General features: G+C 40.1%; 1 protein-coding gene across 2 annotated transcripts; it reads left to right on the top strand.

The window, feature by feature from the left end:
• Window positions 1-3,539: 3,539 nt before the first annotated feature.
• LOC112146433 (ras-related protein Rab-40C) lies at window positions 3,540-23,854 on the top strand. Of its 2 annotated transcripts, XR_002919270.2 has the most exons (9): window positions 3,540-3,908; window positions 4,593-4,622; window positions 4,720-4,895; window positions 13,779-13,839; window positions 15,633-15,693; window positions 15,792-15,869; window positions 18,196-18,418; window positions 21,032-23,428; window positions 23,469-23,854. XR_002919270.2 is itself a non-coding variant. In XM_024272258.2 (8 exons), exons 1-8 carry the CDS (start codon window positions 3,853-3,855, stop codon window positions 21,304-21,306), a joined length of 960 nt encoding a protein of 319 aa, XP_024128026.1. In that variant the 5' UTR covers window positions 3,540-3,852; the 3' UTR covers window positions 21,307-23,854. The 2 variants fall into 2 exon arrangements, 1 of the variants encoding a protein (XP_024128026.1); XM_024272258.2 differs by having other exon boundaries at window positions 21,032-23,854.
• Window positions 23,855-24,166: the final 312 nt, after the last annotated feature.

Genomic DNA, 24,166 nt, shown 5'->3' with positions numbered 1-24,166 from the left:
TTTTTCCCGAAGTTTCCAAACTCATCATTTGATGGATGTTGGCTGAAACCCTGCATCCCTTTCTCCTGGGATGTTTCATGTGAGTCTCTGCAGGTTTCCATCCTTCCTCTGACTGTTGCTCGCTCCTGCAGACAACAGGAGCTGATTTTAGATTCCACATCATCAAAGCGTCAGTAATGACACTGATTTGTGTTCTGGAGTCAGCAGCTGGAAAAAGCGTTCATTAGAGAGGCCACAAGTCTCGGTTTAAAACCGAACCGTATGTTACACAGTTGCACCGTGGAGACAGTAAATTGTTGCGTCCCTGCTGCACACCAGCATGTTTATGGTGAAAATGTCAAACTCTTGTCCTGAATGTAAGAAAAAATATGATTTATTGGTTTACACATTCCACCAGGCTTTAATGAGATAACTGAAAGGGTTTACTTCATTTTATTTGCTAATAAGCTAATTTAAAAGAGGATTTTTTCTGCATTTTTAGTTTTTTGTTGTTTAGAAACACACAAATCATATCTCCAGCTGAAACAAATGGTGGGAAAATGAATCGTTACATACAGACAAACTAGATGGATTCTTGTGGCTTTTTTTTTTTTTAATATTCTATCACATCGTTCATTTTTCTTCTCTACAGGCATCCTGGTGATGGGATTACTCATGTGAATAACATGTTTTAATGGGTCAGAAAATATCCTAAGGTCTGGCTCCTTCCTTTTCTTTACTTAAAAGAAAAGTTTCTGAATAATAATAATAATAAAACACTAATATCACTTTGATTCTGTTAATCACTAAAAGAATAATTTAAAACCGTACTTGCAAATAAAAAAAATCTGAATTTCTGGTTTGAAAAGAAAATCGAGACCAAATCTTCCTGGAAACATCAAAATCCAGAGTCATCTGGATCAGTTGGTGTTGGTACGATGGTTGCTAGTAACTGAGCCACGGGTCAAATTAAACATTAAAACAAGACTTTAATTTGCTCAATATTTTCAACTCAAACACATAAAAAATGCAAAAAGTCAGCCCTGTGAACGAGGTAAACATCTCTTTGATTGATCAAGAAGGAAAATCTCAATAATTAAAAATCTATGTCAAAAGATCAATGCTCCAGATTTTTTAAAAAAATGACCAAAGTGCATCCCTAACTATAAGCTTTGCAATGTAAATTTGGTCAAATTTACACAGAAGGAATTTATAGAAACCAATGACACTTCAGATGTTACGATTTATGTTTTTGGAAAGTGGCAAAAGCAGAAGTGAGAGGCAAAATAATTTCCTTTTCATCTAAAAAAATTAGGAAATACAATTAAAGCCCTCAAAACCCTTATGCTTCCGGTCAGAAAAACACTATTAAAGATCTTAATAACTTAAACTTGAATTAAATAAGATATTTAATTTTAAATAATCTATTTCAGTTACAAAGACTTTAACTGGAAAAGTTTGAGCAAGCAAACAAATCTGCTAAGTTCTTAGCTGTGCAATTAAAAAAGAATAAAGAAAAAAATCACAATCTCCTTGATCAGGGAGGGAACAGGAAATATCACCCACGACCAAAAAGAAAGAAATAACATGTTTAAAGAAATTTATAAAAACTTAAATTCATCTCAAACTAGACCCATCAGTAAAGCGAATTGAATCATTTATTTATATTGTAAATTTACCCAAACTAAACCAAAAGCAAATCACAGCCCCAGACTCACCCGTCTCTGTGACAGGACTTCATGAATCTCTGCAGCTGGTGCCCAAAAACAAAGATCCAGGGTCCAGGCTTCAGCAGAAATATACAAAATACATGCATTTTTATAAAATGGTTACATTCGTTAAAGATCACCTCTCACTATAAGCTAAAAATACAAACTCTGTTAACATCATTCTTCTCCTGAAGCCAGAGAAAGATCCCATCTGTCCCATCTCTCTGATCAATGCAGATCTTCTGCTGCATTGTTTAGAGCAGGGGTCCCCAAACGTGTTCTTGTGAGGGCCACATAACTGTTTTCTTCTCTGATGAGGGGGGTCAGGGTCTGTTTGTAGGCTAACAGAAAAATTGTAACAATCAGCCTAAATGTAGAGTTTTATGGTTTTCCACAAAGAGACACATAGCCAAATTTTAAACAATTAATTTCTGTAATCTTCACAATAAATAAATAAATAAATAAAAATTAGATATATAGCATCTGCGATAGATTAATAGCTAAAGATGCTCAAATTGATTGCTAAAAACACTGAAGCTGATAGCTGAAAACACTGAAATTGATAGCTGAAAACGCTAAAGCTGATAGCCAGCTAAAATATTAGTGAAGTGCCAAATTAGCCGAAACAAAAAAAAAAAAACGAAATTTGCCAAAACAGCCAACATGTAGCTAAAATATTAGCTAAACTTCAAAATAGCCTAAAAACTGGAAAATATGTCTAATTTAGCCAAAACATCTAGCATAAAGCTAAAATATTATAGCTAAAATCCAAATTAGCCTAAAAAACTAAAAAAAAAAAATTCCAAAATAGCATAAAGTTAAAATATTAGCTAAACTCCAAATTAGCCCCCAAAACTAAAAAAGCCTAAATTGGCCAAAACAGCTAACATGTACCTGAACTATTAGCTAAATGCCATATTAGCCAAAAAAAGGAAAAATGTCTAATTTAGCCAAAAAATCTTGCATAAAGCTAAAATATTAGCAAAAATCAAAATTACATTTAAAAACTGAAAAAAAAATCAAAATGGCTTGCATGTAGTTAAAATATTAGCTACATTTCAAATTAGCCTAAAAAACAGGAAAAATGTCAATTTTAGCCACAATAGTTCTGGGGGGCTGGGCCAAACGTGGAGGAGGGCCAAATGTTTTATCTGGCCCGCGGGTCGTAGTCTGGGGACCTCTGGTTTAGAGTGTGTACATGCACCACTGCTGCATGTGAGAGCGCCACTCCAATCCCAGTTCTGGACTGGAGGGGTCACCAGGCTGGAGGGGTCAGCAGGCTGGAACCTGGCACCGTTTAAGGGAGTTCGGAGCTGCGAGATGTTTCTGCTCCAGATGCTCTTCACCCCCACATTTTCATCCACAGATCAAGCTGCTGCTGTCAGTCCAGGTCTCCGTCTCTCTCTCATTCACTCTGTATGTGTGTAGGTGTTCAGGCCGAAGCTGAGAGTAGAAGTGAGTCATGATGTTATGAAAACAGATTTTTACTGAGAGAGGCCAACATACACACAGCCCATCACTTCACATCACATTACAAGATAGCATTATTTATGCTGCAGTTATGCAACAAGCTGGGAGAGAGCCAAGGAGTATTTCATGAGCCAGTGAGAAGAGGAATGAAAAATGACTGACATCGTTTGTGTTCTTTTAGTAATGGTACGTAAAATATTAAATAAATAAAAAATATACATTCATGTTTAAATAATATATGTATTTTTATCTCTTTATCCGATTTTATGTATTAATGTGTTTATTGCTAAAAATATGTAACTGCTTTGTTTTTAGATTTAAAACCACCGTTTTTCTTACTATGGCAGCTGTTTTGTAGAATTAGACGTTTGGCTTTCCCATCATGCTTTAGTGTAATCACGTTTAACCGCATATCTTTGCCTTTGTTCCCCTGACATTCAGTGAAGAATGGATCATCTTTGTTTTCCACATTTTCTCTGCCATCTGCGCATTGTTGACAACAGTCCGTGATGGGCATTTTCTCCTAACCAATGGGTGCAGCCTTTTTGTTTCCCATCGAGTTCACTGTCCAATCAGATGATAGATGGGGCGGGGATTGTTTAAAGAGGTGGGAGACGCGGGTCTGTCAGCGCCAGTTCTGTAGTGCGGCACGGAGAGTCACAGCACTGATTATGACAGAGAAGTATGGAGGAGAATGGAAACATCGCGGGTTGAGTTTACCCAGCACGGCGTCGGGGATTCGGACTGGACGTAAGAGCCTCCCGGCCGCTCGGTTACCCTGAAGATTTTTGGGGGATATTCTCTGACTTAAAAGGCACAGATGTAACGGAAGAAAATGAAGACTGGGGGGCCCTGAATTCGCTCCGACGTTAGTTCCATTTTAGCCAGCGAAGAGCGCTAAGCTCTCCCGTTGCTGTTTTCTACGTTTTAGTGTTAGAATAATCCGATAAAGGAGCATGTTTTATGGTTAACTCCGCGCGACAGTGTTTTTACGTTTACGTTAGCTGTGAGAACACTTAGCTAGCTTGCTAGCTTCCAGGCAGGGTTAGCTTTGTTGCTAAAATTACACAAAAAGCCTCTAGATGCGATCAAAAGACAAACTTAAATTGTGTTTACATGTTAAATGAACAAATATCTCATATCGTTAAATATACATTGTATAATATACGTTTTTAAATGACATTTTACGGTGATTTTGTTGCTTAAACTAGCAAAAACTATCATTTTCTTTAGCTAAATCAGTTTTATTTACGCTTCTAAACTTTATTTAAATGCGGTTTAAATAAAGTTTAGTAGGTTTGGATTATTATAGCAGAGCTTTACTGGTGATTTACAGTATTGAAGGAACTATGCCCCCCCTTTAAACCGGCTGGAGAAATGCTTTCCTTTCAAGAAACTTTCTGTTATTTGGCCCCCGCCTTGTTTTTCACGTAGGACACTCCTCAAAGACAGAGACTTGAACGGGTGAGACCCACACAAAGCAAGTTCATGGCATAACAAGACATTGTTTTGGCTCTAACGAGAGGGATAAGATATACGGGTGCACCACCCACGTCTCCAGCCGAGCATCTCCAGCCTCCTGGCTCAGAGGGAAGATGGGCAGCCAGGGGAGCCCAGTGAAAAGCTACGACTACCTCCTCAAGTTCCTGCTGGTGGGAGACAGCGACGTGGGCAAAGGAGAGATCCTGGACAGCCTGCAGGATGGATCTGCTGAGTCCCCTTATGCCTACAGTAGCGGTGAGTCACTCCTGTCTCACCTCACAAAAAGTCCTGAATATTCTGGGTTTGTGCTCCAGCAGAGAGCATTCTCATGCAGATGAGGGAGCCTGTCACAGTGTGCAGATGGTTGTAGTGTGTATTCTCCTTTTGTCTGCAACTATAGGGTCAAATAACGTTTGCATGTTCTCATCTCTGCTGTTAAATCTCTGATCTGCTGCATCACACTTTCTTCTCTCTTTGAGGGAAGTTTAAAAGTGAAGCCAAACATTTATAGGTTTGAAACATTTTGAATATTTATTTTTCCAAGTAGTTCTATTTGATCCGATGAAGTTTTAATTATTATTCTGCCTTTTGTAATGTCAGCATCCGCTGTAAACAAGTCGTAAATGTTGGTGTTCAGGCGTTGAGATCCTGCGCTACTAGTCAGGATTAGTGGCTTACTGCAGAAGCTTCAGTTAAGTTCTGTTTTTTTGTTTTCCATAAAGAGACTTCAACTTTTTCCACAATGTGAAACAATTACAGATGCAAAGCCTTTACATTTGTATATTTCTAATCAGAATATGAGCCTTATTATGAAGTATGTAAATGGAAAAAGTTTTTACAATAAATCAAGTTTAACAAACTGGAAATGATCGTGTAACATAGGTGCTAAAAAGTTCATTTGACAGTTTTATTTACAGGGTTTATATTAGTTCACTAAATCATAACTAAACAAAGAAAATGAAACATAATTTTGATAAATAAAAATAATAGAAATCTCCAGAAGGGCATAAAATGTTATGTTTCTAAAATTTGCATATAAAACACATTGAAAATAAGTTTCCATCAGCAGCTCTTTCAAATCACTTGAATTCTGGGTAAATCCCTCAAAGTATCACTTTACTCAAACAACAATACCGTGATCTCGGGCTTCATAAAAGTGCTGCCTGTTTTCTGTTTTGCTTCCTTCTTTCATAATGTTTTATATTTTAATCGTTTTTTGTCATTGAAATTAATTAAGAAAAAAACTTCCCATACTTTTCATTTGCTTTTTGTGAACTTCAACAAACTTTCAGTCAAAAAAAATCTGTCAAAATGTCACAACATCTAGTTATTCTTGCAACCTTATCATTTATAACCACTTTGGAGGACTTTATTGATCATTAACCTTAGAATATCAGAAATATGATCAATTATTTTGTATTTATTAACATTAATCCAGATAGTTAATATTCCTTCTTACTCTGACAAATGTCACAGTCTTTGCCTAATTCTTCTGTCTAACTTTGCAGCTTGCACAGTTTTTTTTTAAAATTAGACTTTGATTTATTTTTTTATGCTTTTCAAAGAAAAAGGTTTGATCAAATATGTCCTTCAGTGCTTGAACACATTTCAGCGTCTTCAGAGACCTTTCTGCTGTCAGGATTTTTTAGTTTTTTGTCTAAGTTTTTTCTCCTTCAGTGAGAGATTGGTTTTTTTGCATTTGAGTTAACCTGAAACAGAGTTTGACTGGGGCTATTTCAGTTGATGCCCTGGGGAGGCATCAACTTCTCCAGCATGCCCTCCGTCCAACATGGATTCAGTCACTGGAAATGGCCTCAATGCTTTTACAACAGCTGAAAAGTGACGTTAGCCCTCGACTCCTGGAGCAGAGCGAAGCGGCCCGTCGGTGGCGCTGGCTGTCCCGAACGGAGCAGCTTTCTGGCGGGTGGTGTTGTGTAACCACATCTGCACTTCAGTGCTCAGATATTCCATGAACAGATGAGATTTCCTTTGAGCTGAATCTGTGATGGAATCGGGACAATTCCTCCTGCTGGAGCCAGAAGCAGCAGCAAACAGGAAAACCAGCGGAAGGGAGGAAGAAAGCTCTATTTTTAGACGCATAAAGATTTCAACATGTGAGGTTCTGACTTGATGCATCACTTTCAGAACTCAGGATGGCTGTCAGGATGGGGGGGGGGTTCTGATCTGCTGTGATAAAGGCTTGAAACCACACGGCAACACTCAGAAGAGAGATCTGCGCGAGCCGTCATGACATGGCAGGGATATTGATCAGATATTGATCAGCTTGCTTTAATGTACTTGTCCTGATAGTCAGCAGGTTTTTCAACAGCTTCCATTCCTGTTGTTCCTGCTGCAGCTTTCCAGCTCCTCTGTTTCATCAGTGACACATTCCCGGGATTTATTTCAGCTCCTCTGTTATTCTTGTAAAATGATAAGTTGATTGTTTGCATCCCCTTCACCCAACAGTCGCTGGGTTGGCTCCAGCTGCCCCTGACCCCGTAAGGCAGCAGTCTCCAACCTTTTTCAGGCCACAGACCGGTTTAGTGTCAGACAATATTTTCAGAGACCGGCACGGACAAGCCCCATGTGGACGTCCAATTTATTAGCTTCCAGTTTGACTTTTGAGGGTAAATTTTATCTCCATCCTCTGTAAAATATCTGCAGCTGCTTAAACTGTATGTGTTTGCCACATTTTGTGTTTGAACCATTAAAATTTGATCTAGATTTGAATCCATAACTGTCAAAGTGGAAGCTAAAACTCAGTCTAACTTCAACCTATTTGACTTTTAATGTGGGGCGAATAATTACAAAGAAAACTCGTCACTAAATATAATAATAAAACATGAACCCACAGTTTGAACAACTTTATTAGCAGCATCCTTGTAGCATTAGACACTTGGCTGAGTATTCTGCATTATTATTATGGTCTGTGGGAACAACTGTCACTATATTTGGAGTAAAAACTCATGTCTGTTAAATACAGATTTATTTTACTTTAAAGTCGAAGGCTCGTCTTCTGTTTCTTCTTTCACCTTTCCGAATATGTTTGTTTTTAGTTAATTTGAATTTCGTATTTTGTTTGTGGTCACCCACGTTTGTTGAGCCACGTCTCTACAATTTGATGAGTTTGAAGTTGTTTCATTGTCCTTTTTTCATGGTTTGAATACGAGCACAGCTGGAAAAAGTCATGTTTTATTTACTTATGTTTTCTCAGTGTTTTAAACTGTTCTGTAAAACATATATTGCCATTTGTCACCTGATGAGATTTAAAACCAAAATATCAGCCTCTCAGTGACTATTTGTTGCTATAAATATGTTTTTAAAGAAAAGCAGTCACATCGAAATTGATTCACTCATAAAAATGAAAAAAAAAGAAAAAGACAAAAATGATTAAATAAAAAATGCCTTAACCTGATTTGGTTGTATAAAAGCTTTGTCAGCACATAAGAAAATGCAGTTACAGTAATATATTCAACTTTATTGGAAGCTCGCTCTTTCTTCAGGGAAAAATGATAAATTGCGCATGTTGACGTCCTCCTGATAGACTGTTTGTCTTGGCAGAATTCACTGAAAAACATTTTTTGGGATCAACACAATATTCCGCCTTTAGCAGCACCAGAGAGTCTACTGAAAGATGCATCAGCCAGCAGAGCGACCTCTTTTCTCAAGCGTTTGTCTGATAAATCTGTGCTGAAGGCTGGTGCTGCTCGATGACACGAGGCTGCATGTCTGCAGAGAAGCTCAGGAAGGACAGAAGATGAGAGGCTGGACCGTGTGGATGTGAAGCTGCAAACCAGGATGGTGACCTTCACAAAGACATGTTTGCACAAGTCTTCATTAATTGAAAATAATCAATCCAGCCTTATAGTTTGGATCAAGATTTGACCAGTAAAATAAAGACATTCATGGATCTATTTGTCTGAAAGTGAAGGTAGCGAAGCAGGCAGCTTGTGGCCTGCTGGTTGTAGATTTTACGTCAGAAATACGATCTTTTTCAAACAACTCCTGATTCACAAGTTTTATTACTCAGAAATGCGGTTTTAAGCCTAATTTTTTTTCCTATATGTCCTCCATCATCAGAAAAATTCTACAAGAACATGTTAAAAACACAATTTTCTTAAAGTGAAAATGATCTAAAACCTTCATTAAAAGATGGAGAACAGAGAAAGCAGCCAAACTCGCTCAGACGGTGTGGAGGGAGGTTGTACAGCCAGAACCCTTCCTATTGATTCCCATCTTTTTGGCTCAGTCTTTCTGTGGGGGCGGGGCTTCAGGACCCTGAATGTTTTAAGAAACCAGAATCAGGCCAACATGCTTGGAGTGGAGGCTGCCAAGTGCAGGCTCTGATCTTTAGACGAGCTGTTTGTAGAGTAATCTGCTGCATGTCCTCCATTAGAGTCTGGATGCTTCACCAGTTCCAGAGAGATTTCAAAACGCCCTTTGGAGAAGTGTGTCTGTGTGACAGATGACAGATTCAGCTCCTCCTCGCGCTTCGAGTCGCTTGGTGTTGTTTTGCTGGAGACAGTTTTTCACTCCGTTCTTCTGATGAGTCACTCAAACATCTGAGCTTCACAGTGAAAGCGTTCAGTTCAGTGACAGAATGATGCACGCCGTTGTTTCTGCAAAACCTCAGATTGCAAACTGTATTTCACTAATTCCATCTAACTTTAAATTTAAAGACCAAGTTCCCTCTTCCATTCCAAATTTGATGTAAAACAGGAAGTAGCCAAAGTTGTGGTTCCTTTAAAGACCACTGGAGGCAGGTCAAAAAAGGAAGCACGTAGCCAATACATTTACTAGTAACAATTACTAGTAAATAAGTTTGATTTTACTCCAAAAATTAATGTATTTACAGTCTGGCTATAAGGATTTTTTTTCCATTTATGTTGCATTGGTTCTTATCCAACACAACTGTTGCATGTTTAGCATATTTAGAGATGTTACATCTGCACTCTGTTGTGCAGATGACAAAGATGTGTAAAAAAAAAAACATTAAAGAACTGATGATAAATCATAACTGATATTTATTATTGGAGCATTCAAGGTAAAAAAGGTTAAAAAGTCAAATAATTTTTTTATTGGTCTTCTAGTGGACATAATCAATGTCTAGAATCGAAGTGTTTTGAGAAGCATTTAAAAACTCAAATCATTTCCAAACTTCCATGAGGTTGACTTTGCAGCCTGCACTGAAATCCAACAGTAAATATTTTATTTGTATTTATTTATTTTTACTTAAACAACATACTTCAAGAAAGCAAGCATAATAAAACATAAAAATTAGGTGCAGGGAGAATTAAAAAACAAACATCTGGGCTTATATTAGAGACTCTACCTAATAAAACTGGAAAATTGACAACATTTAAAAGATATAAGATACTATTATACAATTTTATACATTAAACAGTTTACAAATGCACACAATACAACAATTTTGAGTATGAAAACAACCCGATTCAGATCAAACGCATACAGATTATTGAACACTTTTTAAAATTATTTATAAGTAGACTATACATCTTATAATGGCAGGTGAGTTGAACCAATTCTAAACCTCCTAAATAATATTCACCTGCCTCATGAACAGTAATACCTCCTTAATTAAAGTTTGAGTAAAATAAACCGCAGAAGGCTGAAGCCTGCTCTGAGAGGAACGCCGTCATTAGCAGTGGAATGGGCGTGGCCAGAGTAAACATTGTTTGTTAAAGAAAGTTAGCAAATTTATTTTGGCACCAAGAACAAAAATCAGTCCGTGTGTCATTCAGCCTCATGGAAATATTCCAGACCGCTGTCGTCTTCATGACGGTGGATCAGATGTGCTAACTCAGCATTTCCTGCATTGGTTTAAGCCAAACTGTTATGTAAAACCTGCCAAACTGCAGTTAAGCAACAGGAGCCGTGAAAAGTTATTATCGGATAAAGGATAATCACTGTTTTTTTCTCAAATCTAACAGATTATTAGTCTTTACAGAGACGGTCTGCATGTTTTTCAGCCTCCAGGTTATCATCAGATTCCTTTACTAACCTGGTTTCATTAACTTCTCGTGAACCAGAGAACGGGAATCAAGAAAGTTTGTTTTTTCTAACAATTTTCTCTTCAGGAACACAATATCACTAGAAATGTGGATCGTTATTCACGAATACTCTTAAATATATTACGTTTGAACTTCTGCTGTTTGTCTTTTGACTGGATGTATGAAAATTAAAATCATGCATATTTAACCATTTATATCTTTATTTAGAACAGGAGGTTGGAATCAACATAACAAATAAAAACACAAAGATTTAGAGAATATTTATCACTTGAAACAATGTCAAATTCAAACGTTTTTTTCCGTCAAATTCCTGGTTAACTCAAAGTCTTTTCATTTAAACTGAAAAAAGACACGTTTAATAAATTGACTCAATTCATCTTTAGTGGAAAAAACAAAATACCTTTTTAAATTTTAGATGAACTTTTTAAATTCTCCACTATCCTAGCAGACGGTCACATGACCTCACATCATTGACCACCAAGTTTTTGTAATAGTAGTTATATTTAAATGATATTTAATTATATTTAAAACAAAATACCTTTTTAGATTTTTTTTCAATAAACCAAACTTCAATCTATTTTTTTTTATCTACCAAACACATTCAATAGTTTTATTTTGAAAATGAGAGCCATCTCTGACACTTTACTGTGAAAGTATATTTACGTCTGGTGATGCATTTGGTTTGTTTAGTTTATATACTTAAAATCCAACTTTATTCTGCAATTGTTATTTTTTTTCTACACTACTAGATTACAAATTGATGATCTCAGACATCACAAATATTTGTATTCATGGTGTGACATTTTCAGAAATTACATACAAACACTGAAAAAGGATCTCCAAAACCAACAAATAATTTAAAGTGAATGATTTAATGAAGCAGCACTTCTCCTTTTCAATCAGTTGATGGGAACCATCAGGTGACAGCAGGCCAGAAGAAAAGAAGCCAATTAAAAAACAAAAACAGCTTGGAAAGAGACTTTTTGGAGCGCCTGCCAGAGCAGGGAGGCTCTTAAATCTCCTGCTCCATCAGTGAGATGTTCCTCAGGGATCTGCTCTGCACAGAACTCCATTGTTTTGCTGCAGCAACAGAGGGAGGCTTTCACACAACACCAACTGTTCTCCACGCGTCCTGCAGCGTCCACATCATCTGAACAGTTGTGACATCAGCATCATTGAAGGGAGTCGTCATTATTTGCTACACTTTGAGTTTACGACACAGTTTTGGATTTCTCAGTTTTGTTTCAATTTAAAGGTTTTGTACATTTGTACACCCCTATTAAAAATAGATCAAAAGATGATCGGAATGGAACTTTAAATTAAGCGACCATAACGCCCAATCTTCTTCTAATAATTTTATTTTATATTATTGTTTGTTGTCTTGTTTGTAAAATAAAAAAAGCCTGCTATGCTAATGATTAGCAGAGAAAATTCATGTCTTTTTGAGTGTAATCAGACTGGAAAAATGATTTGTCCACTTAATTTTTTCCAGATCAAACCGGACCAAAGCTTGTAGACAAAACCACAAGACTAAACATCATTTATGGGGGCGGGTCAAAACAAAAAGAGAAAGATGGAGGTTCTGCGTTTTGCCAGGATTTTTCACTTATTTGAACTTTTTATTTCGCCGATCAGTTTGATTGTCTGTATGAAGGCCAGGTTTGGCATTTTTTACTGCTGCTTTGACACGGTGGAAGCATACTGCAAGGCAGTTACTGGGGACGCCGCAGCTACAAGGTACGCTAATAAGTGTTTATGACATATATTGTCGGGGAAACAGTATTTGATATTACAACAGTAAACAACTTTGTATTCAGACTGAGGAATCTCTGAGCAAACTGAAGTTCAGTGCGATTGGAAACAAACCAAGACCCCCTAAAGATGGGTTTCAGAGCGGTTCTTGGTCCCGGACCAGAGTTCGATTCAGTGTATTCAGACTGAAAAATTGTTCTGGATTATCGCAGAAAACAAACGCTGGCTCACTTTAGGCGTATGGAGTCGGAATACTTTTTTTCTGGTTTGGGTGCTAATAGCTTTGTTTTTGTCCCTCCTGATGCACCATATTTGTAGCTTTTGGTAGTTTTTGTTACAATTTTTCTTAAATATATATAAATATTTTTAAGCTTACTACAGTAAATATTTCAGAAATCAAATCCTGTTCATGTCTCCAAAAACACCAACATCCCAAAATAAACTTCTTTCTGCACCATTTACTCCAAACATATGAAGTATTATGAAAGTAAACAGGATTCTTGGAGACTATATAAATAAACTTAAAGCTGAGTCTTCTCAGAACAAAACGGAGACATCTGAAGGTCTCAGCAGTTTCCAGTGATGGCATGGAGATGCTGAAACACTATTGATTATCTGAGGTTTCTAAGTGAGCTTTGGCAGAGGAGAAGGGAAGCTTTTGGTACGCAGCGCTGCAATTCCATTAGCCCGGCCTGAGCTCAGCACTTTCCTGCGAAGCCCTTTGACTCTGCCTGGAAACTAAAACACAGCTAATGCTGTTAGCCAGCAGCTGCTAACCATCAGACCACCACTCTTTACTGTGTGTTTGTTTGGAGAGTCTCTGCAATCAGAGCTGGAGCGAGAAGCTGATGTGTCAGGAGGGCCTCTTCACGTCTGTTTACAGGAAACGAAGCCAAAACGCTGCTTTCACTGTTGAGGGCTTTAAGGAGGATTTCTTTGGATCTCAGCAGTGATTGCTCAGTAGTTCACCTGTTGGTCCTCCTCAGGAACAAGCCTGGACGTGGTGCAGGTGACAGGTGTGGCAGTCAGACAGGTTTAGTCAGGGATCAGATCCTCGCCTGAGGTGCCGCTCCGCTCCTGTTCTCATGGTTCAACAACAAACACGAGTGAAAGTTTCCTGTAAGAACGCATCTTCTGCTGCTGTTTGATCCTCTCCAAACGAGGAGGATCCTCTGAGTTTGACCTCTGAACTGCCAAATGTGAGCGTCTCTCCACATGGTGGTGGAGGGAGATGCTCTCCCACTCGGGTCAGAAGGTTGATGTTTATTAATGTTTTATTCAAAACGGTGCGTTTTTGTGCTGCAGCCTCTCTAAAGCATCTGCTCGTCTTCATCTTCCCTCTCTTCTCATGCAGGTATCGACTACAAAACCACCACCATCCTTTTGGACGGCAGGAGAGTGAAGCTGGAGCTGTGGTAAGAAACAGGACCTTCATCAGAGCCTCCAGAAGTGAAGGAAAACACTTGGAGACCAATATGGAAAATGCAGCTGCTTCACACAGATGAATGTGTTTGTCTTAAAGGAGAAGTTCTGTGTTTTCTTTGACTGAAGACAGTTTGTCCACAAACCACAAATGAGAAGATGCATCAGCATTGCTGAGAAGTAACATCACACAGAAGAGATGAACGCCACATTCCTGCTCTGCCGCGTCTCATTGTTTTAAATAAACACCAACACGCAGGAATCTGGAGCTGGATCGTAATTACAGCAGCTCATGATTAACCTGCTGCTGCACAGAGTATCATAGTCACTGTTCCTGCAAAGACAGCGGCCGGTGCTGGTTCGTGTCTCCTTTGTGGAGCTGCAGCAGCTTAAGTTCAGGGCCTCTGCAGGACTAGGCGAGGTCTGTTTGGAGAAAGGCCAAAGAATGTGGCTCCTCTGGGGAAAACCGACGCCTCGAATTCCCTATGGAGAACACGGAGTGTCGGACAACCTCAATCTTTGACGTTTCTCCTTCCTGTTTCAAAAAGTTCTGCTGGCTCTTAGTCCGAAGCAGCAGAAACCATCTGACATCCACTGATGTCCGGGTCATCAGTGAGGGTTCATATTCTTAATGCCCTTAAACCTAAAGGTTCTTAACCCTAAAAACCCTGCAAGGCTGCATAAACAGAGATATTTTTAGATAAACCATGTTTATGAAGTGGATATGGAAACACTCACTTTTTTATATCATTTTAACTCTTAGCGTTTGACTTTTCATCCAGTCTTTTGATCACTATGGAGACGGTGGTCGTCTCAAGTTTTTTTTTTTTTTTAACATTTTCAACAGTTTTCCTTCGTTACCTCACCAAGATGGCCGACTTTAACGAACCCCTGAGATTCCGCACTAAACCACAGGAGCCGAAAGCTGAACCCTAACCACACCAAACTCGGCTTTGAGGCAGAAACAGCAAATCAGATTTTTATCATTTTATTAACGCAAACATGAAAACATCAGACGGTTTCTATGGATCCATCGTCTTTATGGAAACCGCTTTTAAAGTTCTAAATCCAACACTTTTTTAAAAATAAATTTTCTCAAATTAGTCAATTAATTCAACTTTTTGTTAAAACTTTGCAGCACAAACTGCTTCACTGTTGATCAAATATCCACACACACAAAAACACACAATAAATGGAAAAGTTACATTACCTGGGATAGTGTGAATGGTTTTTGCTAAATGTGGTCACTGAATATGCTAAAGCTTTTTGCTGAAGATGCTGAAGAAATTTCCTGTAATTGCTGAAGGGATTTGCTGAAAATGCTAAAGCTATTTGCATAAAGTTACTAAAGGACTTAAAGATGCAGAAAGTGCACAAAGAGTTCGAAGAATTTCGTGAAAATTGAAGAAATTGAAAAAATGTAAAAATGCATAAAAGGTATGAAATCAGAATTAGCCCAAAAACCTCAGTAGATGCCAAATTAGCTAAATAAGCAAACACGTCGCTAGACTGTTAGCTTAATTCAGGATTGGCCCAAAAAACATCAGTAGATCCCAAATTAGCTAAATAAGATAGCACATTGCTAAAATACTAGCTTAACTTAAAAAATGTGTGTACACAAAAACACATTAAAGCTCAAGCAAAATGAAGCTGTAAAAGTTGTCATGTTTTCTTTATACTTTTTATGTTTAATAAATGTTGTAAAAGCTGCCGCTGATGTTCGAGCGGTCTTGTGATTGAAACCCTGGAGGTTTCCGTGCTCAGCCGCGTCTGCTCCTCTCTGCAGGGACACCTCGGGTCAGGGGAGGTTCTGCACCATCTTCCGCTCGTACTCCCGCGGGGCGCAGGTGAGGAGGAACCGCTGAGGAGAGGAAACATTTGACAAACGGAGCGTTTCTGTGGTAACTGGAGGAATCTATGTGTCTTTTTGTTTTTTTTCCTTCAGGGGATCCTCCTGGTTTATGACATCACCAACCGCTGGTCGTTTGACGGCATCGACAGATGGATCAGAGAGATCGATGAGGTGAGATCAATAGGCGTTTACTTTTTGTCTTTGTTTAACCCTTTAACACCGGAGCTCTAGTGTTTGTGTTCTTTTATTTACTGTAACTTTTCAACCGTTAACACGGTAATTCCAGTAGATTTTGAAGGAGATAAGCTGTGCTTTTCTCCTTCAAAATCTTCTGGAATTAGTTACAGTTAGATACAGTTAGAGTATGTTAAAGATTTTGTGTTTAGGTGTCACCGGCAATGTCTCAGGTGTTGAAGGGTTAAATTCAGAAAACATTTTTTTTTTTTACAAATAGTTGGATGAATGAATTATTGCGTTACTATAAAACAGGAAATTAGAATTAAGTTGTCGCCAGATAAAAGGCATTTGAGGTTAAAAAAATAGGTTAAAATTGTTTAAAATACACAACATGACTTCATCACAGTGAATTATTGTCATACAGTTCAAGCAGTTAAAAGAGGAAGTCCAGATTTAATTTAAGTCTAGACTTCTTGAACATTTTAACTTTACTTTTTCTATATCTTTAGAAAAAAACAACAATCCACTTTGTTCAGACTTTTATTTTGAAAGGTGCTCATCAGTTTTGGTTACAAAAAACTTGTTGATTTCACATTTGGTTTCACACTGGTTGCAAATGAGAGCTTATAGTTTAAAGTTCTGTTCTTCCTGCTGACATGGAAACAGGGAGGATGTCCGCTGTGTGTGTCTGCGCTCATGTGTGATATTTTCAGCTTGTGGAATTTATGTTTCAGTCGGTCCTTTCCTGCTCCACCTCTAGAGAATGAAAAAAAATATCTACAATGTTTTTTCTTTTTTTACTGTCATGTCACGCTGTTAACCTGAATCCCGAGTCGTCGTTTCTTAGTAGTGAAGCTGAGTTTGTTCCCGAAAATGATGAAAAGCTGACCTTCAGTTCAGAGATTTAACATCAAGTCATCAGACGTTTGTTCTGTTATTTGATCTTGTGCCTCAGAATTTAACCTTCTCTTAAAAACAGAGGGTCCAGAACTCTCTCACTGACTGCCTCAGTTTTTCAAAACTATCTCCTAACCTGAAGAAGACATGTCCACGCATTCTTCCAAAACGTTGTGTTTGGAAGAATTCAGGTTGGAGATTCAGGATTCCTCTGGAAATCATTTAAATTTATGGAAAAGCCTTCATGTAAATAAAAAAAAATGAGAAAAGAGGCTAAACTTCTTCCAAACTTTCCTGAAAAAAACTCATGGCTCCATTAACAGGATGATCAAAAATAAGTTTTTTTAAATGAAAATTATTAAAATAAAAGTCCAGAGTTGAAGTCTTTTTTAAGCTCCTGCTGGGACGTGTAAACATGTTTATTAGGATGTTTTCTGCAGTTTTCTGCTAAGAATACGACTCTGGTGTGAACAGGGTCACTGATGGCAACAACAGGATTTTTATTTTGAAATCCTGGACAGGAAGTAACTCCTCAAAAGAAAACCATTAGAGAGATCTTTCAACCAAAGGAAAAACATTAAGAGAAACCAGAAACATCTGCAGATTTTCAAACAGAAGTCACCAGCAAAGGTCCTTTAGGGAGCAGAAAGCCTGGCCCAAAAACTGGGTCTTTTCCTGGGCATGAACCTGAAGCTGAGCCTGGGCCTGAACCTGGGTCTTAAACCAGCCTTTATCTGTGTCTGAATCTGGACCTGGTCCTGGGCCTGAACCTGAGTCTGAATCTGTTCATTCAAGATTCATTTATCGCCAGATACACAGCTTTCCCTGACATGAACCTTAAATCGGGTCTTAAACCAGGTCTTAAACTGGGCATTAATCTGGGCCTGAACCTTGACTTGAACCTGAGCTTAAAGCAGGATTTACTGAAATTGTATTATTTTTAAAAAAGTGTCATGAAATTTCAGTCATCCTTTAACACAACAGTTTACAGAAGAAGCATCCGGTCTTTTGAAATGGTCTTGAATCCTGAGCTTCAGAGCTGTGGTTCCATAACAGACCTGAAGTCTCTCCCATGTGTCAACGGAACATAAATCCTGCAGGTTGGCGGGGTCACGGCCCCTGTGCTCTTAAAGCAGTTGCTTCCTGGAATGATCAGGAAAATCTGAACGTTGGGTAGTCATTTAGGCTGCATCTTAGATCTAATCAACTGATGAAGCTGCTGCCTCCAGCAGAGGAACAGTGAGGAAGATGAGCAGTGACAGAAGTGAAGGACAAAGGCGGTTGCTTCTCTGTCAGGGGGCAGAGTCAGAACGAGCTGCAGCCCATAATGTTTAAACCTCTGCTGCTTGTTCTTCTGTCCTCATCAACTCATGCAGATGCTCTCAGCTGCAGCTTAAACGGTACTGCGTTTGTTTTTTCCCAGCATGCTCCAGGTGTGCCTCGAATCCTGGTCGGCAACCGCCTCCATCTGGCCTTCAAACGTCAAGTCCCCACGGAACAGGCGAGGGCGTATGCCGAGAAGAACGGCATGACCTTCTTCGAGGTCAGCCCGCTGTGCAACTTCAACGTCATCGAGTCCTTCACGGAGCTGTCGCGCATCGTCCTGATGAGGCACGGCATGGAGAAGTTCTGGAGGCCCAACAGAGGTGGGTGCAGGACGAGCATTTGATCGTGGAGGACATTCATTCATTCATCTTCTTGGCCGCTTTGTCCCTTTTGGGGCCGCGAAGCCTAACCCGGCTGCTGGTGGGCGAAGGCGGGGTTTACCCTGCAGTCACCAGTCTGTCGCAGGACATATATAAAGTAAATAAAACTTAAAATTGCATTTTTAATTATTTATTTATTGAAGCAGATAAAAAAAATAAGAAAGCTTCCTGCTCCGCCCCATCCTGGTGCATCCACTCACAGACAAATGCATCCATGAACGTCTTTGTTTCGCTCATCTGTGTTGGAATCTGGATCTAAACTGGGTTTCTCTAGGCTTTTCTTTTGCTATGCTATTGGTAGCTTGGGCTTATGAGATGCTATAAGCTAGCAGGGGAACTTCAAGGCCAACAGTCTCACCCACAAACCAGAATCAAATCTCTAATGTCCTGCTGCTCTGCATAAAATCTGTTTCAAAAGACGACACAGGCTGCATAACTATGGTTAAAAGACCACCAGGAATGATTTTAAAACGGAGCAAAATATAGTTTAAGGAGCTCAAATGACTCTGATTCTAAAGAGAGGCCTTAGTTTGAGACTGACTTGATTATAAATGTTAGACTTCAGTGACAGGAGAAGAAATGAAGGATCGTTGGTGAATGAGGCTCATCTCGTAAACATCTGAGCCTGTAGATGACGACAGCTGCAAGACTTTAGACTTAGAAGACGTTAGAGTTTTTGGCTTCATTACGAATTTTGTTCCCAAACAAAAGTTGAACAGAAAAGGATTGAGTTTTAGCATCAGCTGCACATCATTTTCCAATCTTCTCCAATCATTCCTTAAGAAGGTTCTGTTTTGAGAAGGAAGAACCGTTAAATAAACGACAAATGCTGGTGGGATTCCTGTTGGAGCAGAGAATTATGATAGTAGATCCCCAGAAAGGACCATCAGGAATCATTCTCAAATGTACTGAATTGAGACTCTAGAAACTGGACTTGTCCGAGACAGGGCTGCCATAATTAGTCGACTAATTGACGACTAATCGACTGTTAAAATAGTCGACAACTAATTTAATAGTTGATTAGTCGTTAGTTTATATTGTATGGAGTTGGAGTGTAGTAAAGTTGAACAAAGTTCTGAGCGTTCAGCACCAAAAAGTGTACTTTTTTATATTTGAGTCAGCGAGACCTCTGTTGTGTCCGAATTCCTCCCCTAATTCGCCATTTTCTAGTGCTGTCCGAATCTACTAATTCCAAAATCAAGTGCACTCGAAATTTCCCAGAAGTCTTTGTGAAAAACTTGCGTTCATCGATGCTCACTAGATTAGCAAATATAGACCACAATGCATTGCGGTCGAACATACATCCATCCATCTTCTTGACCGCTTTGTCCCTTTCGGGGTCGCGGGGGTGCCGGAGCCTATCCCGGCTACTGATGGGCGAAGGCGGGGTACACCCTGGACAGGTCGCCAGTCTGTCTCAGGGCCTCAATCACACACCCATTCACTCTCACATCCACACCTAGGGGCAATTTAGAGTCACCAATTAACCTATGAAGCATGTTTTTGGACGGTGGGAGGAAGCCGGAGTCCCCGGTGAAAACCCACGCATGCACGGGGAGAACATGCAAACTCCACACAGAAAGGTCCCAGCCGGGATTCGAACCGGGGCCTTCTCGCTGTGAGGCGAGAGCGCTAACCACTTGCGCCACCGTGCAGCCCGCGGTCGAACATCTTAGAACAAAAAAACTTGTTTAAATGTAGTATTTGAATAAACCACATTTTCACTGTCAGAACACAGTGAAGACATGAATAAACATCATGAAATATTCGTATTTATTCAATTTTCACTTTGTGAAATCAGCAACGTCATATCCAGTGTTTTGAAAAACGAAAGAAAAGTAGTGAGCATCGTGTTCGAATTACCTTTAAAATCCAGGGCTCTATATAGTTTTTTAGTAATTAGGGGTTGGGGGGGGATTCAGGCACAACCCAGAACTTTATCTTTGGTGAAAAATAGTTGTTATTTCAGATGCCGACCTCATGAGAAAGATGAGGTATATACTTCCCATCAAACTCATTTTGACAGGTGACCTTTGACCCTATATAACCTCTATATATAAAAATGATATTTAATTGTTAGGTCATCTTGAGGGGCTTGGCACCTGTCAAAACAAGTTTGATGTATGGTGTAGGGTCAAAGGTCACCTGTCAAAATGAGTTTAATTAAAAGTATGTTCCTCATCTCTCTCATTTGATTTAATCTTGTTTTAATCATATGAACTAATGAAGGACAGAGGCTGCGTGATTTATTAAAAATGTATTAACCTATTGTCTTAATTGTTTTTCATTTTAGTTGGTTTAAAGCTAATGATGTTAAGATTTGTTTTTTACATCCACTTTGTGCATGACCCGATTAGTCGGCTAATCAGAAAAAATAATCAGCGATTAGTCGACTATCAAAATAATCGTTTCTGGCAGCTCTTGTACCAAAGGAGCTGCAGATGTGACGTTCTCTTCCACTTGTTTGTGACGAATCTATCAAGTCCTCAGAGCTTCTAGTCTTTCAGTTTGAGTTTCTCCGTTCCTGATCTTGTTCTTCTTTCTACCCCCCAGTTTTCAGTCTTCAGGACCTGTGCTGCCGGGCCATCGTCTCGTGCACGCCGGTCCACCTCATCGACAAGCTGCCGCTGCCCGTCGCCATCAAGTCCCACCTCAAGTCCTTCTCCATGGCCAACGGCATGAACGCCGTCATGATGCACGGACGCTCGTACTCGCTGGCCAACCCGGCCGGCGGCTCTAAGGGCAACAGCCTGAAGCGCTCCAAGTCCATCCGTCCGCCGCAGAGCCCGCCGCAGAACTGCACACGCAGCAACTGCAAGATCTCCTAACACGCCATGGCAACAGGGCGAAGGGGGAGGGGTTAAAGGCCTCCTGAAAGCACACGAACAGGAGCGGGTGGGGAGGAACACTACACCTGATTTTCACTACATCCGGGAGAACTGGAGGTCACCTGTGCGCCAGCCGGCCTCCAGCTGCTGCTCCTCACCTTCATTTCAGATTTACAGACCAATAAGCTACGAGAAACACTCTGAGCCGCGGCGTTTGCACCTGTGAGGAAGCCCCGCCCACGCGGTCCCGCCGTGCCTTCACGTCCCTTCGAGCTCAGCGTCATTTCAGAGTAAAACGCTCTGCGGAGCTGCACACCTCCACGGAGGGGGCAGAGATGCCTGTTGCCATGGAAACCCTGCAAAAAATAGTCTTTCTATTTAAGGTTCCCCCATCTTTTCTGAACTTTAATTGAATTCCAGACACCATCGACGGAGCTGCAGTTTTCAAAGGTCAGTCTGTGGCTTCCACGCAGGAATTCTGGGAGCGCCCCCTGCGTGTCGGCAGGACTTCAGCTGCAGATGAATTATTTGGTGCTGCGGGGGAGGCGACGCCGTTTGTGGCTCCAAATAGACTCATCTCTCTTTGTTTGGATGAATAAGTGATGTGAGCCGGGCGCCCCGGAGAGGCTGCTCTTCATCTTCACCCTCTTTCTCCTCTTTTCCTGATGTTTTTTTTCCCCCTTAAGTTTTCATCTGTCAGGTTATTTACCCACAATGCACCTCTGCGCTCAATGAGCCTTGGTGGTGAAACATAAGCTGTTGTGAAATCCTGAGAACATTTCTTAGTTTAGTTCAAAGGAGCGGACGCTCCTGCAGAACCTGGAGCTGAACTCACGCTTCCTTAAAAACCGCCACCGCTCATTCACCTGCGTTACCTGCATCTCTCAGCTTCATGGCAGTTACTGACCCACCCCCCGCCTTCACGCCGTCTCTCTCGGCGTGTTTTCCAGCGCCTCCTCTCCGCCGCTCCTCCATCTGACTGCATCCCGGATCTCCCCGGAGACTGACTGCAGCTCCGCTCCGCCTCTGATCTGCGCCTCCGCGTGCCGTCCCATGATTCATAGCTGCTGAATAATAGATGCTTCTTTCACGGACCTCCGTAGGGCTTCATCTTCGTCTCTACTCGCTGCACTTTCATCCTCCTCCTCCTCCTCTCACTGCCATCTTTCCCTGTTTGTTTGTGAAAACGTCACACTTCTTTCCCTCCATGTTTGTTTCTCCTCAGGTGGAAACTGTTTTTTTCTGGACTCTGCGTTCCGTTACTCCGTCACAGAAAACAGCTGCTTTGTTCTAGGAAAACAAACCTCTTCCTCATGGTTCTCATGTTCAGATTCATTCACTTTAGATAACACAGAAGATCAAATTATCAAATCCTGCTGAACAGCGTAAACATTTCTCAAAGATTCTCACAAAAACAAGCCTGATTCATTTTCATGGAGTGATCTCTGAGGACATTTTCGGAGGAAAATCTGTTTTAATTTCCTCTTTTTTTAATGATACAGAAAGAAAAAAGACTTTTATTCCAGATTTGTTAAGAATTATCAATGAAAGCGGGATTTCTGCAGAATCCCTCCTTGTCATCGTCTTCAGCTTCATCCCTGTCAGATCCCAGCAAAGATGAGCAGTCAGACGCTGAAGGCTGGCAGCGTTCTTCTGATGTCAAAGACGAAGAAGCAGCTCACAGAGCCACTGCCGCTCAGCTTCAGCTGTCATGAAGCTTTCTGGAGTCTCACCTGCCATTCTTGTGCTTAGCATAAGCCGCTGCGTCTCCTGCAGCTGCAAGTCATCTCCTGCACCTGCAAGTCATTTCCTTTAGCTCAAGGTCGTCTCCTTTAGCTGAAGGTCATCTCATGTGGCTGCTAGTCGTTTCCTTTAGCTGCAGGTCATCTACTGCAACTAAAGGTCATTCCCTACAGCTGCAAGTCGTCTCCTACAGCTTCAGGTAGTCTCCTGCAGCTGAAGGTCGTCTACTGCAGCTGAGGGTCATTCCCTACAGCTGCAGGTCATGTCCTGCAGCAGCAAGTCGTTTCCTTTACCTATAGGTAATTTCCTTTAGCTGTAGGTCATCTCCTGCACCTGCAAGTCGTCTCCTTTAGCTCAAGGTCGTTTCCTTTAGCTCAAGGTCATCTTCTGCACCTGCAAGTCGTTTCCTTTACCTCAAGGTCATCTCATGCAGCTGTAGGTCATCTCCTTCATGGAACAACAGTCCTAGTCCCAAACAGTGTTCTTGAAGAAGCAGCGAGTCCAGCTTCACTTCTTCCTTCTTCTGCTTCATTAGTTGTTTCTCACCCAGTCGTCCAGTTCAAGAAACACTAAACTTCTGCAAAGGATTCTGTGAATTTTGACCTCTGATTTCGCCTGTTCGTTAAACCAACTTATTTGACACTAATTCTGTTTCTTGTTTGGTTGAAGCTGCTGAGTTATCTGATGTGTGCGTGCGTGTGTGCGTGCACACGTTTGTGTGTTCTTTTTTTAAATTATTGATTGTACAGTTGATGGTGATGAAGAGACTTTTTCACAATAAAAGTATTGAATGTTACAGTCTGAACTGTGTGAATTTATTTGAAAAATGTAAAATTCTCTGATAAAAAGTTGTGTTTGAGAATGCTGCCACCTGCTGGAAACATGCGTGAATATCATCTTAGTGTTTTTTTTCTAAAACAGGACTAAGAACATTGTCATTTTAACAGCAAAATGTAGACGAATGGTAAAATTCACGAGATAAAGTTTCTGTTTTGCCTACATCAACATAGAACATCAGATTAAACACAAGGAAACCACTAACTGCTCTTTAAAACTATTTTTTATAATAAACTATTTACTTTGTTGATTATAAACTAACTAAAAATGTTTTAATTTT

Source organism: Oryzias melastigma, linkage group LG8, assembly GCF_002922805.2.
Source record: "Oryzias melastigma strain HK-1 linkage group LG8, ASM292280v2, whole genome shotgun sequence".
Classification (NCBI taxonomy): domain Eukaryota; kingdom Metazoa; phylum Chordata; class Actinopteri; order Beloniformes; family Adrianichthyidae; genus Oryzias; species Oryzias melastigma.
This window is presented reverse-complemented; position numbering and strand designations above follow the sequence as displayed.

What these genes read in the sequence shown, in the direction of transcription:
- LOC112146433 (XM_024272258.2), top strand. Translation starts at nt 3,853, where the DNA reads ATGGAAACATCGCGGGTTGAGTTTACCCAGCACGGCGTCGGGGATTCG. An exon ending in CGTACTCCCGCGGGGCGCAG is followed by an intron (nt 15,694 to 15,791) that starts GTGAGGAGGAAC and finishes TTTTTCCTTCAG; the next exon opens with GGGATCCTCCTGGTTTATGA. An exon ending in GTTCTGGAGGCCCAACAGAG is followed by an intron (nt 18,419 to 21,031) that starts GTGGGTGCAGGA and finishes TCTACCCCCCAG; the next exon opens with TTTTCAGTCTTCAGGACCTG.